The sequence below is a fragment of the Salvelinus sp. IW2-2015 genome, linkage group LG20 (genome assembly GCF_002910315.2).
Source record: "Salvelinus sp. IW2-2015 linkage group LG20, ASM291031v2, whole genome shotgun sequence".
NCBI lineage: Eukaryota > Metazoa > Chordata > Actinopteri > Salmoniformes > Salmonidae > Salvelinus > Salvelinus sp. IW2-2015.
In genome coordinates, this window is record NC_036860.1 from 30,781,372 (window position 1) to 30,794,930 (window position 13,559).

The window sequence follows — 13,559 nt, forward strand, 5'->3', positions numbered from 1 at the left end:
TTGACATTTTTCACATTTTGTTAGGTTACAGCCTTATTCTAAAATTGATTCAATCATTATTTTCCTTCATCAATCTACACACAATACCTCACAATACCCCAGAAACAGTTTAGATTTTTTTTCCAAATTTATAAAAATAAATAAAATGAAATATCAGATTTATGTAAGTATGCAGACCCTATACTCAGTACTTTGTTAAATTACCTTTGGCAGCGATTACAGCCTCGAGTCTTCTCGAGCTTGGCATACCTGTATTTGGGGAGTTTCTCCCATTCTTCTTTGCAGATCCTCTCAAGCTCTCAGGTTGGATGGAGAGCATTGCTGCGCAGCTAATTTCAGGTCTCTCCAGAGATTCAAGTCCGGGCTCTGACTGYGCCACTCAAGGACATTCAGAGACTTGAGTGACTGGGCCACTCAAGGACATTCAGAGACACTCCTGCATTGCCTTGGCTGTGTGCTTAGGGTCGTTGTCCTGTTGGAAGGTGAACCTTCGCCCCAGTCTGAGGTCCTGMGCGCTCTGGAGCAGGCTTTCATCAAGGACCTCTACTTTGCTCTGTTCATCTTTGCCTCAATCCTGACTAGTCTCCCAGTTCCTGCCACTGAAAAATATCCCCACAGTATGATGCTGCCACCACCATGCTTCACCGGAGGGATGGTGCCAGGTTTCTTCCAGACGTGTCGCTCGACATTCAGGCCAAAGAGTTCAATCTTGGTTTCATCAGACCAGAGAATCTTGTTTCTCATGGCCTGAGAGTCCTGTAGGGGCCTTTTGGCGGGCTGTCATGCCTTTTTACTGAGAAGTGGCTTCCGTCTTGCCACTCTTCCATAAAGGCCTAATTGGTGGAGTGCTGCAGAAATGCTTGTCTTTCTAGAAGGTTCTCCCATCTCCACAGAGGAACTCTAGAGCTCTGTCAGAGCTCAATTTCGAGTCTCATAGCAAAGGGTCTGAATACTTATGTAAATAAGGTATATCTGTTTTTTGTTTTTTATAAATTTGCAAACATTTATAGAAACCTGTTTTCACATTTTCATTATGGGGTATTGTGTGTAGATTGCTGAGGAAATTGTTTTATTTAATCKATTTTAGAATAAAGCTGTAACGTAACAAAATGTGGAAAAAGTCAAGGGGTCTGAATACTTTCCGAAGGCACTGTATATWTGAGTATGTATGTGAGTATGTTTGCATGTGTGTGTGTTCTCAGCCCCCCACCACCGCCACGTCTCTGATTGCCTGTCTGCCCTGTGTCTCTCCTCCAACCCCCCAGGACAAATCGTCCCAGGCCCTGTCGTTGAGCAACGTGGCGGGGGTCTTCTATATCCTCGTGGGGGGCCTGGGCCTGGCCATGCTGGTGGCCCTCATTGAGTTCTGCTACAAGTCCCGGAACGAGGCCAAGCGAATGAAGGTGGAGGCACCGACGTCTGAACACCACCACCCAAACCACCACCACCTCCCCCACCGCCTAACCCCTAGCAGCCCCCACCCCAGCTGCTCCAGCCCCAGAACAAGCCCTCAACCCAGTCACAGTCCAGGCTACAGTCCTGGCTATAGTCCCGGCCATAGCCCCAGCAGCCCTTCCCCAAGCACCCAAAACTTAGCCACGTGTAGTGAGGTTTTCGACGGTTACGGAAGCAATGGGGATGTTAAGATATAATGCTGGTACAGGAATAGCCCCTTCCACCCCCCARCCAACCCTCTAGGCCCCCCTCCTATGGTACTGTAAGTTGAACCTCCCTTATTGGCCACTAGCTAGCTTGCCGTGCTGCTGATTGACTGTGTGGCAATGCTTACTCTAATTCTTCTGCTTTGTGATTAGCTTGTTTGTGGTCATGTGACGTCCTTGTCTGTCTCCTGGCTTCCCAGTGGGGGCTTTAATATGGCCGCAGCCGCTATTGTCTGTTTGGCTGCAGACAATGGGCTCTATTTTAACAAACCTAACACAATGGTAAATCTTAGCACTTAGCGTTATAGGTTCAGGGTTGTGCAGAAATATTTTTGCTATTTTCACAACTGAATAATGGACACAGTAGCTGGTGGTGGCAAAAGGCTGGATTTTGATGAATAAACCAGTTGTAGGTGTTTCAAGGCTTGGCCCCTCACCAATTAGAACGTGCTCCGTATGTGGTTGCTTCAAGTTGTGTATTTATGGTCTTTTATGTATTGCATTGTCATCAACTCCAATTCAAATGTTAGTCCCTTATAGCCTAGTTCGTTAAATATGTTTGCGGCCTTTGATATGGCATTATAGGACGACTTAATACAATAGTTTAGAGGAGCTTCTCTTTGGTTTTCGGACGAGGGGCACTCWTTGAAAATGGGGATGGGTAACCTTCTTAAACAAGCGAAATGCAGGTATGTAAATTGTGAATAATGAAAAAGCATTAGGGTAAAAACGATGTTGCTTAACCAGCCTTGACCAAGGGGACGGTAGGTTATGTTTGGTTTTTAATCAAATTAAACAAAATGGGGGGAGCCAATCGTTTCTTATATTTCTAATACGAGATTCACCGGCACAAAAGGCACACCTCTTTTTCCATGGGCACTGTGAGTCATGGCTAGATAGGGTGCGCTTCCGCTCTCAAAATCCATGCCATTAAGAACTTATTTTTATAGGTCTTAAAACMACCCATTAGAGCTGCATGAAATTGTCACCTTTGCACTTGTTTTTAACCCCTTACTCTTGTGGAAATTAGCATATATGGATAGGGCTACATTGAAATGTTTCTTACAGAAAAATATGGAAAGCATATGCATAACCATYGTAGCAATTAAAAGGGTACAATTTGGAGATTATGGGAAAAAAATATTAGACTAAAGGTGAGAACACAACAGTTTTCCTGACACAAGACTGAATCCAAATATTACGCTGTTGATTTTATGTGCGTTTTACATTTACMGTACTTTTCACCGCATTTGTTGATAACGAAATCTGAAAATAGTCTGGATACATTCAGTAACATGATAAGAATATTCTTGAAAAATGTGGGGTAGGTGCAACATAAGAAAAAAACATTGCAAGGGTTTGAGTGAGAGGTCTAACTAGAGTTTCCAAGTGGGCCACACACCTCTCCAAKGTGTGCACAGTTCCTAAGTAATTTCAATGCACTTTTATGACTCAAGGAAGAGTCTTCAACTATAAGGTGCTTTATGGAGCTCTCCCAGCTGAGGAACTAGAGCAAGCAAACTTGTAGTTGTTGTTTTCTTTGGAACACAGCCCTGCACCCTTGCCTTTACACCATTACTGTGCTTGTTTACGCAATCCAAAAACTGTCCACTATAAATCACAATCTGGGTCAAGTGGGCATAATTTGAAAGCTTGTTCTATTGCCAACATGACTAGCTAAATTATAAAATATGATCGTACAGTGTTAAGCTTTCACTAGGCAATTCAGAGAAGTAGACAGTCATTTTGGAGCGCGTAGAATGGAGTCATGAGTGCATTCAGATGTGWGGTCCYAGGCAAATCTTATTCGCAATAAAACAAACATAGACTCATTCTGTTCAAGACACCCCAGGGTATAACGCCATGTCATCTTGTAACTGTACATTAAACATAGTGATCATAAACATTGACCCTGTATATTACATGAGTTTTATAGTATGGAAATGTGAAGTACACATTTGGACTAACGGGTGTTTGGCTTGTGACATCAAAGCGATATTTATTATTGTTATAATCCTCAACTTCTCATCTTTCAAAATACAGTGGTACCACTTTGGTTTCATAAGTGGTGGGGACATAACCTGGCTGGGGGTCCTCCCCCAGAATTTTTTGTGGCATGTAAAGCTAATTTCCTGCGTTTTTACACAACCCAATATGTAAACTATTTGGAACAAAAATTAYGCAATAATGCCCACAGTCATCAAGCTAGGTAAGAGATCATTATTAAATATGTTTAAGTGATTCGTAAGACTGCACTAGATCAAAGGTAATTKAATAATAGATATTGTGTTGCACCTTTAACKAATAGCCTAAAKAYTMAACAARTCRTGAAAAAAGACAGACTTTAGATTATTTATTAAGACATCCTCTATATCAAATTTCAGSCAGACTGACCAGCCAGCCCACATACACCTCATACAGTTGAAGTCGGAAGTTTACATACACCTTAGCCAAATARATTTAAACTKAYTTTRTCACAATTCCTGACATTTAATCGYAGTAAAAATTCCCTGTCTTAGGTCAGTTAGGATCACCACTTTATTTTGAGYWTGTGAAATGTCAGAATAATAGTAACAGAGAATGAATGAATAATAGAGAATGATTTATTTCAGCTTTTATTTCTTTCATCACATTCCCAGTGGGTCAGAAGTTTACATACACTCAATTAGTATTTGGTAGCAGTTGCTTTAAATTGTTTAACTGGGTCAAACGTTTGGTTAATCTTCCATAAGCTTCCCAAATAAGTTTGGGAATTTTGGCCAATTCCTCCTGACAGAGCTGGTGTAACTGAGTCAGGTTTGTAAGGCCTCCTTGTTTGCACACGCGCTTTTCAGTCTTCCCCACAAAATTTCTATGGGGATTGAGGTCAGGGTTTTGTATGGCATCCAATATCTTGACTTTGTTGTCCTTAAGCCATTTTGCCACAACTTTGGAAGTGTCCTTGGGGTCATTGTCCATTTGGAAGACCCATTTGGACCAAGCTTTAACTTCCTGACTGATGTCTTGAGATGTTGCTTCAATATATCTACATAATTTCCTTTCTCATGATGCCATCTATTTTGTGAAGTGCAACCAGTCCTCCTGCAGCAAAGCATCCCCACAAAATGATACTGCCACCCCGTGCTTCACGGTTGGATGATGTCCTTCGGCTTGCAAGCTCCCCCTTTTTCCTCCAAACATAACGATGGTCATTATGGCCAAACAGTTCTATTTGTTCATCAGACCAGAGGACATTTCTCCAAAAAGTATGATCTTTGTCCCATGTGCAGTTACAATCCGAGTCTTTTTGTTATGGCGGTTTGGAGCAGTGGCTTTCTCTTTGCTGAGCGCCTTTCAGGTTATTTGATATAGGACTCGTTTTACTGTGGATATAATACTTTTGTACCTGTTTCCTCCAGCATCTTCACAAGGTCTTTTGCTGTTGTTCTGGGATGATTTGCACTTTTCGCACCAAAGTACGGTCATCTCTAGGAAACAGAACGTGTCTCCTTCCTGAGCGGTATGACGGCTGCATGGCCCATGTGTTTATACTTGGTACTATTGTATTGTACAGATGAACGTGGTACCTTCAGGCGTTTGGAAATTGCTCTCAAGGATGAACCAGACTTGTGGAATCTACATTTTTTTTCTGTGTCTTGGCTGATTTCTTTGATTTTTCCATGATGTCAAGCAAAGAGGCACTGAGTTTGAAGGTAGGCCTTAAAATACATCCACAGATACACCTCAAATGATGTCAATTAGCCTTCTCAGAAGCTTCTAAAGCCATTACATAATTTTCGGAAATTTTCCAAGCTGTTTAAAGGCACAGTCAACTAGTGTATACAAACTTCTGACCCCCTGGAATTGTGATACAGTGAATTATAAGTAAAAATAATCTGTCTGTAAACAATTGTTTGAAAAAACTACTTGTCATGCACAAATAGATGTCCTAACTGACTTGCCAAAACTATAGTTTGTTACAAGAAATTTGTGGAGTGGTTGAAAAAACTGAGTTTTAATGACTCCAACCCAAGTGTTTGTAAACTTCCGACTTCAACTGTACATTAACCACACAGAAAAAAAGCAAATCATTCATATAATTAATCTCATTGGACTATATACTGTAGAGCTCTTTTTACTATTTTTACAATATAGCTGGGTCGACCCGTCCTGTCTCTAGGGTCCACCATCCTACAGCGCCTCAACACACCCCACTCAGCTTTGGACCTTAGCGAAACATCATTATTGGATTTGGGTCTGTTAAGCCAAGGCCAGAGAGACAACCCAACAGGACGCGACCAATAGGGGTAGACTGAGCAGCCCAACAGCTAGGGATTGCCTAAATAGGTATCTCCTCTGGACATGTTTTCAATACAGACTCCTTTAGTCGTACTGTATTCCATATAAGGCATCCAGACCTTATGAAGTTGCCCAGTATACCCTTAATCTTGTAATAAATCAAATCTAGTGATACATAACTTGACATTGTGGAAGATAACCTACCTTCCAATTAATGGCAATGCATTACTTAGCCGCTATAAATGCTTTGTTACACAATTTCTATAGATAAGTCTCGGTATCAACATTTCCAAGCAACAAAAACAGGGAGAAGGGAGAATATGTAGACATACTGAGATAAAAGAAGCACTCTTTGCCAGAATTCAGCCAGCCTTCAGAAGAACATAACATATGCAAATATATGTCCCCTTTTGTGTTTTACACCTCCAGCAGAGGAATTACATTTCTGAGTGCGTGATATTCAGTTTCACTGGCAAATAGTATGTTCTATTGATGGTCTTAATAGTAAGTAATTTATGTCTGAGATGATATGAACATGACTGGGCATTCAAACATATCTGTATCCAGCCATTATCATCAATAGCTTCTACAGTGGCTTGCYAAAGTATTCACCCCCTTGGCATTTTTCCTATTTTGTTGCCTTACAACCTGGAATAAATTTGATTTTTATAGGTTTGTATCATTTGATTTACACATCATGCCTACCACTTTGAAGATGCAAAATAGTTTTTCTTGTGAAACAAACAAGAAATAAGTTTAAAAAACTAAAAACTTGAGCGTGCATAACTATTCACACCCCCTCCCCAAGTCTATACTTTGTGGAGACACTTTTTCAGCAATTACAGCTGCAAGTCTCTTGGGGTTTGTCTCTATAAGCTTGGCACATCTAGCCACTGGAATTCGTGCCCATTCTTCAAGGCAAAACTGCTCCAGCTCCTTCAAGTTGGATGGATTCCGCTGGTGTACAGCAATCTTTAAGTCATACCACAGATTCTCAATTGGATTGAGGTCTGGGCTTTGACTAGGCCATTCCAAGACAGTTAAATGTTTCCCCTTAAACTACTCGAGTGTTGCTTTAGAAGTATGCTTAGGGTCATTGTCCTGCTGGAAGGTGAACCTCAGTACCGGTCTCAAATCTCTGGAAGACTGAAACAGGTTTCCCTCAAGAATTTCCCTGTATTTAGCGCCATCCATCATTCCTTCAATTCTGACCAGTTTCCCAGTCCCAGTCGATGAAAAACATGGGATGAAAAACATAGGATGGTGTTCTCGGGGAGATGGGAGGTGTTGGGTTTGCACCAGATATAGCGTTTTCCTTGATGGCCAAAAAGCATAATTTTAGTCTCATCTGACCAGAGTACCTTCTTCCATATGTTTGGGGAGTCTCCCACATGCCTTTTGGCGAACACCAAACGTGTTTGCTTATTTCTTTCTTTAAGCAATGGCTTTTTTCTGGTCACTCTCTCCTATGGAAAGATACTCCAATCTCCACTGTGGAGCTTTGCATCTCCTTCGGGGTTATCTTTGGTCTTGCTTGGTGGTGACCCTTGCTTAGTGGTGTTGCAGATTCTGGGGCCTTTCAGAACAGGTGTATAGACTTATGTGACAGACTTTATTTAACTAATTATGTGACTTCTGAAGGTCATTGGTTGCACCAGATCTTATTTAGGGGCTTTAAAGCAAAGGGGGTGAATACATATGCACGCACCACTTTTCGGTTAATTTTTTTTCATTTCACTTCACCAATTTGGACTATTTTGTGTATGTTCATTACATGAAATCCAAATAAAAATCAATCTAAATTACAGGTTGTAATGCAACAAAATAGGAAAAACGCCGAGGGGGATGAATACTTTTGCAAGCCGCTGTACCAGGTCTTCCTCACATTTTTGTTTGACATGTTTTGTGTCATCGYGAAAGCCTCTATAAATCCTTGATACAGTTTGGAAATCTGACCCTGCTGAGACCCCTGTCACCATCTGATCCTCCTAAAATGAGGCATGACAAAGAATTATCTTGGTGTACATTTATACATTATATTATCCAAGAATTTAATCAATGGTTCAATAATTGAAATGACCATTACTCTCAGATCCCAGACTGTAGCTTTAGCTMCTGTCCTGTAGCTACTGTAGGGCTACCCATCTTTTTATCATTCACTGATATTGTTAAAAAATTCACCCGAGCTCTGGTCTTCCCTGGCTGTCTGACCCTGCTGGGACCCCTGTCACCATCTGGTCCTGCTAGACATGATGAGCAAAATGTTGTGTACTGACTGCACTCAAGGGCTGCATTCCTGCAGAATGCCTTGCAGTTGGCATTTTTCATTTTTTGCTGCAGGCGGGAGCAGTCGGTCAGACAGATGACTTTGGGATGAAAATATTTTTGTTGTCCCACAGATTATTTGGAAACTGTCATCCTTCTGCTTTGTATGRGTTAGCCTACCTATTGTATTAAAAGCACATCTTTTTCGCATTTATACACTCAAAATTCGCTGTTTCAACTTCAGTAGCCTACCTCTCCTAGTTGGGCGTGAGAGTTCAAGTGCGCCTAGTATGTGTGGTCTCATTGAAATAGAGTAGGCTGCCCACATGGGCAGAGAATCACGTGGCCATATTTTGTGTCACATTGCAATGATAAAACTGGGGGGGACAAAAATGCAATTTCAGAACGTGGGGGGGACATGACCCCTCCATCCCCAGTGAAAGTTGCACCCGAGTCCTTGTAATTTACAGCATTTCCCTCACTCGGATAACAAAAAATGTGCAAACTAGCGGGTTGGATGAGGGCAACTTCTTGTCATGTGCAGTGCCCAAGTTCAGAATGGCTGTCAGTCAAAACCCATACAGAGCTGTGAAGTGGAGACCCAGAGCTCTGACATCATGTATAGCATGTTACTGTACAGCCACTGTGTTCTAATTTAGGTACTTATCCGTATCCACATAGTCAATTTTCAACCCGTATACAGGTACGAGTGTAAAGGGCTACAGACACGCCTCAAATATCGCCACCCCTCTCCCTCAGCGCAAGCGAGCTCAACGTTAGACATGCAGSTAAATTGCCAAACCTGGCATTAGGGCTGGAAAATGGCAGTTTTTACATGATGAAATTGCAAACTAATGAGCATTTGACACTTGCGWCTCCTTAGCGCCAGCCAAAAATAGAGCCCAATGTCTCATGCTGTTGACTGACTAGTGTTAGAAATTTCCAGAAASTTTCCCCAAATTCCCAGATTTTATAGAAATCACAGATGCAGGAATCCCTCCCCGCTTATTCCTCCCTGATTCTGGGAATGCTCCTACTGGGATTTCTGGAAATCTGGGAATATCAGGGTAGTTTCCCAGGCTTTCCAGATATCCCAGTTCGAGGATTTCCTGTTGGAGTATTCCCTCCCTGCTTATTCCTTCCATGAATCCTCCAAACAGAATTTCTGAGAATTTTGGAAAATCTTCCCAGATTTCCCAAAAATTCTCAGGTTTTCTAGTAATCCTAGTTGGAGGATTTCTTCCCTGCTTACTGTATTTCCTCCTGATTCCGGGAATCTTCCAACCTGGATTGTTTGGGAAATGTTTCTGAAATTTCACAACCCTAACTATGACACKCAGGCACTTGCTCCTCTGTCTAAACCAGAAGGGAGAACCACAGGTTTTAATMAGAAAACAGCCCCATGCACACAAAGTTAGATAAAGCAATATAACACTGTACATTATTGGGGAGTTAAAGCCTAAAGTAAGTGGAAGATAACTGCCCCTCTAAGAGTTATATTGATTTGAACTCTTATCTCTAAGATATTTCCCTCGGGTCCAGAGATATTAGACTTGCAGATCTACAGTCTCAGTCTCAGTATGTGTCTGACGTGGTTATGTGTCCCCTGTTGGTGCTCTCTCGGTTCTCTCTTTATTCCCTTTACTGTTGCTTGGTCAGCTGCCCTGTGGTCCCTCACCCACACATGAATCATCCATTGTCTAATAACCATAGTAGTCAATGGAAGTCGTGTATTAAATGTACACATAAAGCGGCGTAATATGATATTATTATTGAATGGCCCTGATGGATGTCCTGTAATTATGTGGTGTGACGTTGGATGTAGTTTCTGTACGATATTCATCCCCAACATTACCCATCTTCATGATGATTCCTGATCTTAGAGCTTTTAGCGTCATTTTGTAGTGTGGCAGGGTCCGAAAACCCATACTAGCATCCTAAATAGTAGGCCGTTTGAGTATGTGAAAAAATAAAGTTTTATAGTATGTGACATTTAGAAAATTGAGTATGCTTTAAATGGCCGGACGTCATACTAATTTCGGCTTCTCATGTAGTATGAATGAGTTGTAACCTTTTCAGGAATTTCACACCCACAATGCATTCAAACCGGATTAAAAGGAGAGCTTCGAGATTTGATAGTTCTCTGAAAGTAAACCAAAAACMAATTGAAGATTGGAAATAAGACGAGAAAATATTAAGCTACGGCCATGGCATACTGCATACTTTTTACTAAACATTACGTCACAAATAGTATGCGACGATGAGTACATTTTATGCAGTTTAGGTATGTAGTACGCTAGTATGAGTATTCGGACATGGCCAATGTCTATATGAGCTGACATGTTTTATCTGTCCCTCTCTCGCCTCTTCTTTCTCTCTCTCTTTCCACCTTGCTCTCTCTCTTTGCCTCCCCCTCGTTCTTTTCCCCCTCCCTCTTTCTCTATCTGTTCCCCCCGTCTTCGTCTTATTTTCATCTCTTCTCCCTACCTCCCTCTCCACTTCTCACTACCTCTCCCCTCTCTCTGTCTCTATCTCCCCTATCTCTCTCATTACCCTTCCTCCCCCCACTCATGTCCCTCTCTTTATGTCCCCCCCACCCCCCCACCACCTCCCAGCTGACCTTCACAGAGGCCATGAGGAACAAGGCACGCCTGTCGATCACAGGCAGCGTGGGGGAAAACGGACGCGTCCTGACGCCTGACTGTCCCAAAGCGGTCCACTCGGGCCCCTCACTCCGCCAGAGCTCCGGCCTGGCCTTGGTCTCCTCCGAGCTCCCGTGAAAACCAAAAACCTCCAAAGTGCCTTAAAAAACTACCTACCCACAACCACCATATACCACAAAGACACAGGACAAGCACCACCCTAACCGGACACCACTATTGTCTGGGAAGAGAGGGACTATCTAACATTGTGGACGTTTTCTAATGTAGCAGAGATGGGGACTCTAGTGAATTTGTGGTCATTTTAGAAGGATTTCTGTGGAAAAGTACAATCTGGATTTTCACTGTGGTCACGCTGGGGCGTATTGTAATCATGGTGGCGTTTTCTGGTGCAGAGGTGGAGATTGCATCTGACATGTTCCACTCAAGACCCTATACCAACTTACCATACCTCGCACTGGCGAAGGAAGAGGAGGAGGAAGAAACGAGAGTCAAGTGAAAATGAAAAGTAAATGACCAGAAAACTGTCAACTTTAAACGTGTAACTGAGTATCTCTGGGTTGCTGACTGTGAATTGGCAAACTGAATCACAATCAAAAAGTGGACAATATTTATTACCAGTTGAGAACAGTGTTTGAAAGACAACTGTCAGTCAACAATTCACTAAATATAAATCACTGACATCATGAGGCGGAGTGTCCCCCGGTGTCACCATGGAGATAAAAACTATAATTATTAATGAACTACAGTAACTCTATTGTTAATTAATATATGATAAATAAACTGTGAAGATTTAGTAAATATGTATATTCTGTGAAGACAAAGCTAAAGAAAAAATATTTGCAGTACATAGAGGAGACTGCATAACATGCTTGCTTTTTAAACAGATGTAAATAGCTGATTCGGTAGTGGACAGAGGACTGTTCTCTTTTTGTAAACATCTTTAAAGAAATAATTCATCGCAATAATGAATAAGACGTTTGAGGAGAGACATTGAGACAGTGTTTTATTTCTTCGATGTTCAGTACACAGAGTACTGTGTTCAGAAGATAGAGTGCTGAACATTCATGCTCAATGTTCCATGGGTATAGTATCAACTCTGCCCATCCAGATACCTGTTCCCTACATATTAATATATTCAGCGATGAATGTGAACTAGCCCCACCCAATCCTCTAGCCCACCCCATCCTCTAGCCACACCTCCTCACTGTGCAGTCGTAGACCAGAAAGTGTCTCATAGACCAAACTTTACATTTAAGCCCTTTACTTGCGTTTCCGCTGTCAAAATTGAAATATATATCGTTCGATAGATTTTTATGTAACGAACAAATACATAAACTATCCGTCTCCTGGTTTTTCAGCGTTTTTTTCAACGTTCACGGCTGTTGAACGTCTCTTATCTGGGTAGATATTTTAGATAATTGTGTGTGGAGAGTATAACGCAAAAATGAAATGTGAAATGAGAAAAAAATGAATTCTCATTGCTATATTATTTTGAGAGTCAAAGCTATTTCCTATACAGTATTTATTAATAAAAAATCATGAAGAAGAAGACACTGTTTGTATTATTGAGCCATGGTCATAGCTTTGGTCCTCTTGGGCCCCAACACTGTGGATCCTCAGTAGCAGGCTGGACAATATAGCAGAACATATGATCCCCTCCCTCTCATTGAAGTTATTAATGCATTGTTTGCAGAGGTCTCAACTCATGGCTGATGGAAGGACAATCTCTGGGCCCGTTGGCCGCAATAGGACACTGACTTTTACTAAGTCATCCTTTTGTCTATTTCATTTTCAACTTTTTCCCCAAAACCTGCTTCTGCTATTGTCGTTGTCGGACAAATGTGTGCAATGTTTTCATTTGCTGCCCCTATCTTTTGCCCTTACACACAAACACGTACACATATATATATTCATCCAGTCCGTACACACACATCAGTGGAGGTTGCTAAGGGGAGTACAGCTCATGATAATGGTTGGAATGGAGTCAATGGAATGGCATCAACCATCAAACATGTGGTTTCCATGTGGTTGATATCATTCTATTGACTCCATTCCAGCCATTATTATGAGCCGTCCTCCCCTCAGCAGCCTCCACTGACACATATACACAACATGTACACACACACACACACACACACACACACACACACACACACACACACACACACACACACACACACACACACACACACACACACACACACACACACACACACACACACACACACACACAGACTGGAGGAACCTTATTGCGTTGAGAGAATAAACCAGCTAAAATATTTCAGGCTATCTGTTTTGGTCCTGCCATATGTCTGTAAAATTTAAATTAAACCATTCAAATCTTTTTATTTTGATCTTTTTGGGTAAAAAGGAAATCCAAAGGCTTTGTCACTGTGTCTTCATTGTGGACAGGGTGAGAGGGTTCTGTGTTAAGTGGATGAATGTACTTGAGTGTGTATGTGAAAAATGTTTTATATAACCCTGTAACACACTCATTGGGTGGGATTCAATCACAGGTGCATTGTCGACTGTCGGGGAGAGTATATTTAAAAAAATCTGCATCATAAATTATGTTTTTACAATAAGAATATAAAACTATTTTGTGTTTAACTAACAATAAGTCTAATGTCTAATGTAAAGGCTATATGTCATTTGTATCCAATGTTTAGAGGAATACAACTCAAAAACAATC

At 41.5% G+C, this 13,559-nt stretch overlaps 1 protein-coding gene across 4 annotated transcripts in view; it reads left to right on the forward strand.

Moving 5' to 3' along the window:
- The window catches only part of LOC111980500 (glutamate receptor 4), a 166,120-nt gene extending 153,704 nt beyond the window's left edge, over positions 1–12,416 (forward strand). For 2 of the 4 annotated variants that reach the window (XR_002879478.1, XR_002879479.1), the window contains exons 15-16: positions 1,266–1,717; positions 10,820–10,906. Coding sequence is in view for 2 of the 4 variants with exons in the window: in XM_024011241.1 (XP_023867009.1) it covers positions 1,266–1,403; positions 10,820–10,984 (303 nt within the window). In the remaining 2 variants the exon portion in view is untranslated. Of the gene's footprint in view, positions 1–1,265; positions 1,718–10,819 lie in introns of all 4 variants that reach the window. The other 2 variants (XM_024011241.1, XM_024011242.1) reach the window with 1 other exon arrangement.
- The last annotated feature ends 1,143 nt before the right edge of the window (positions 12,417–13,559 follow it).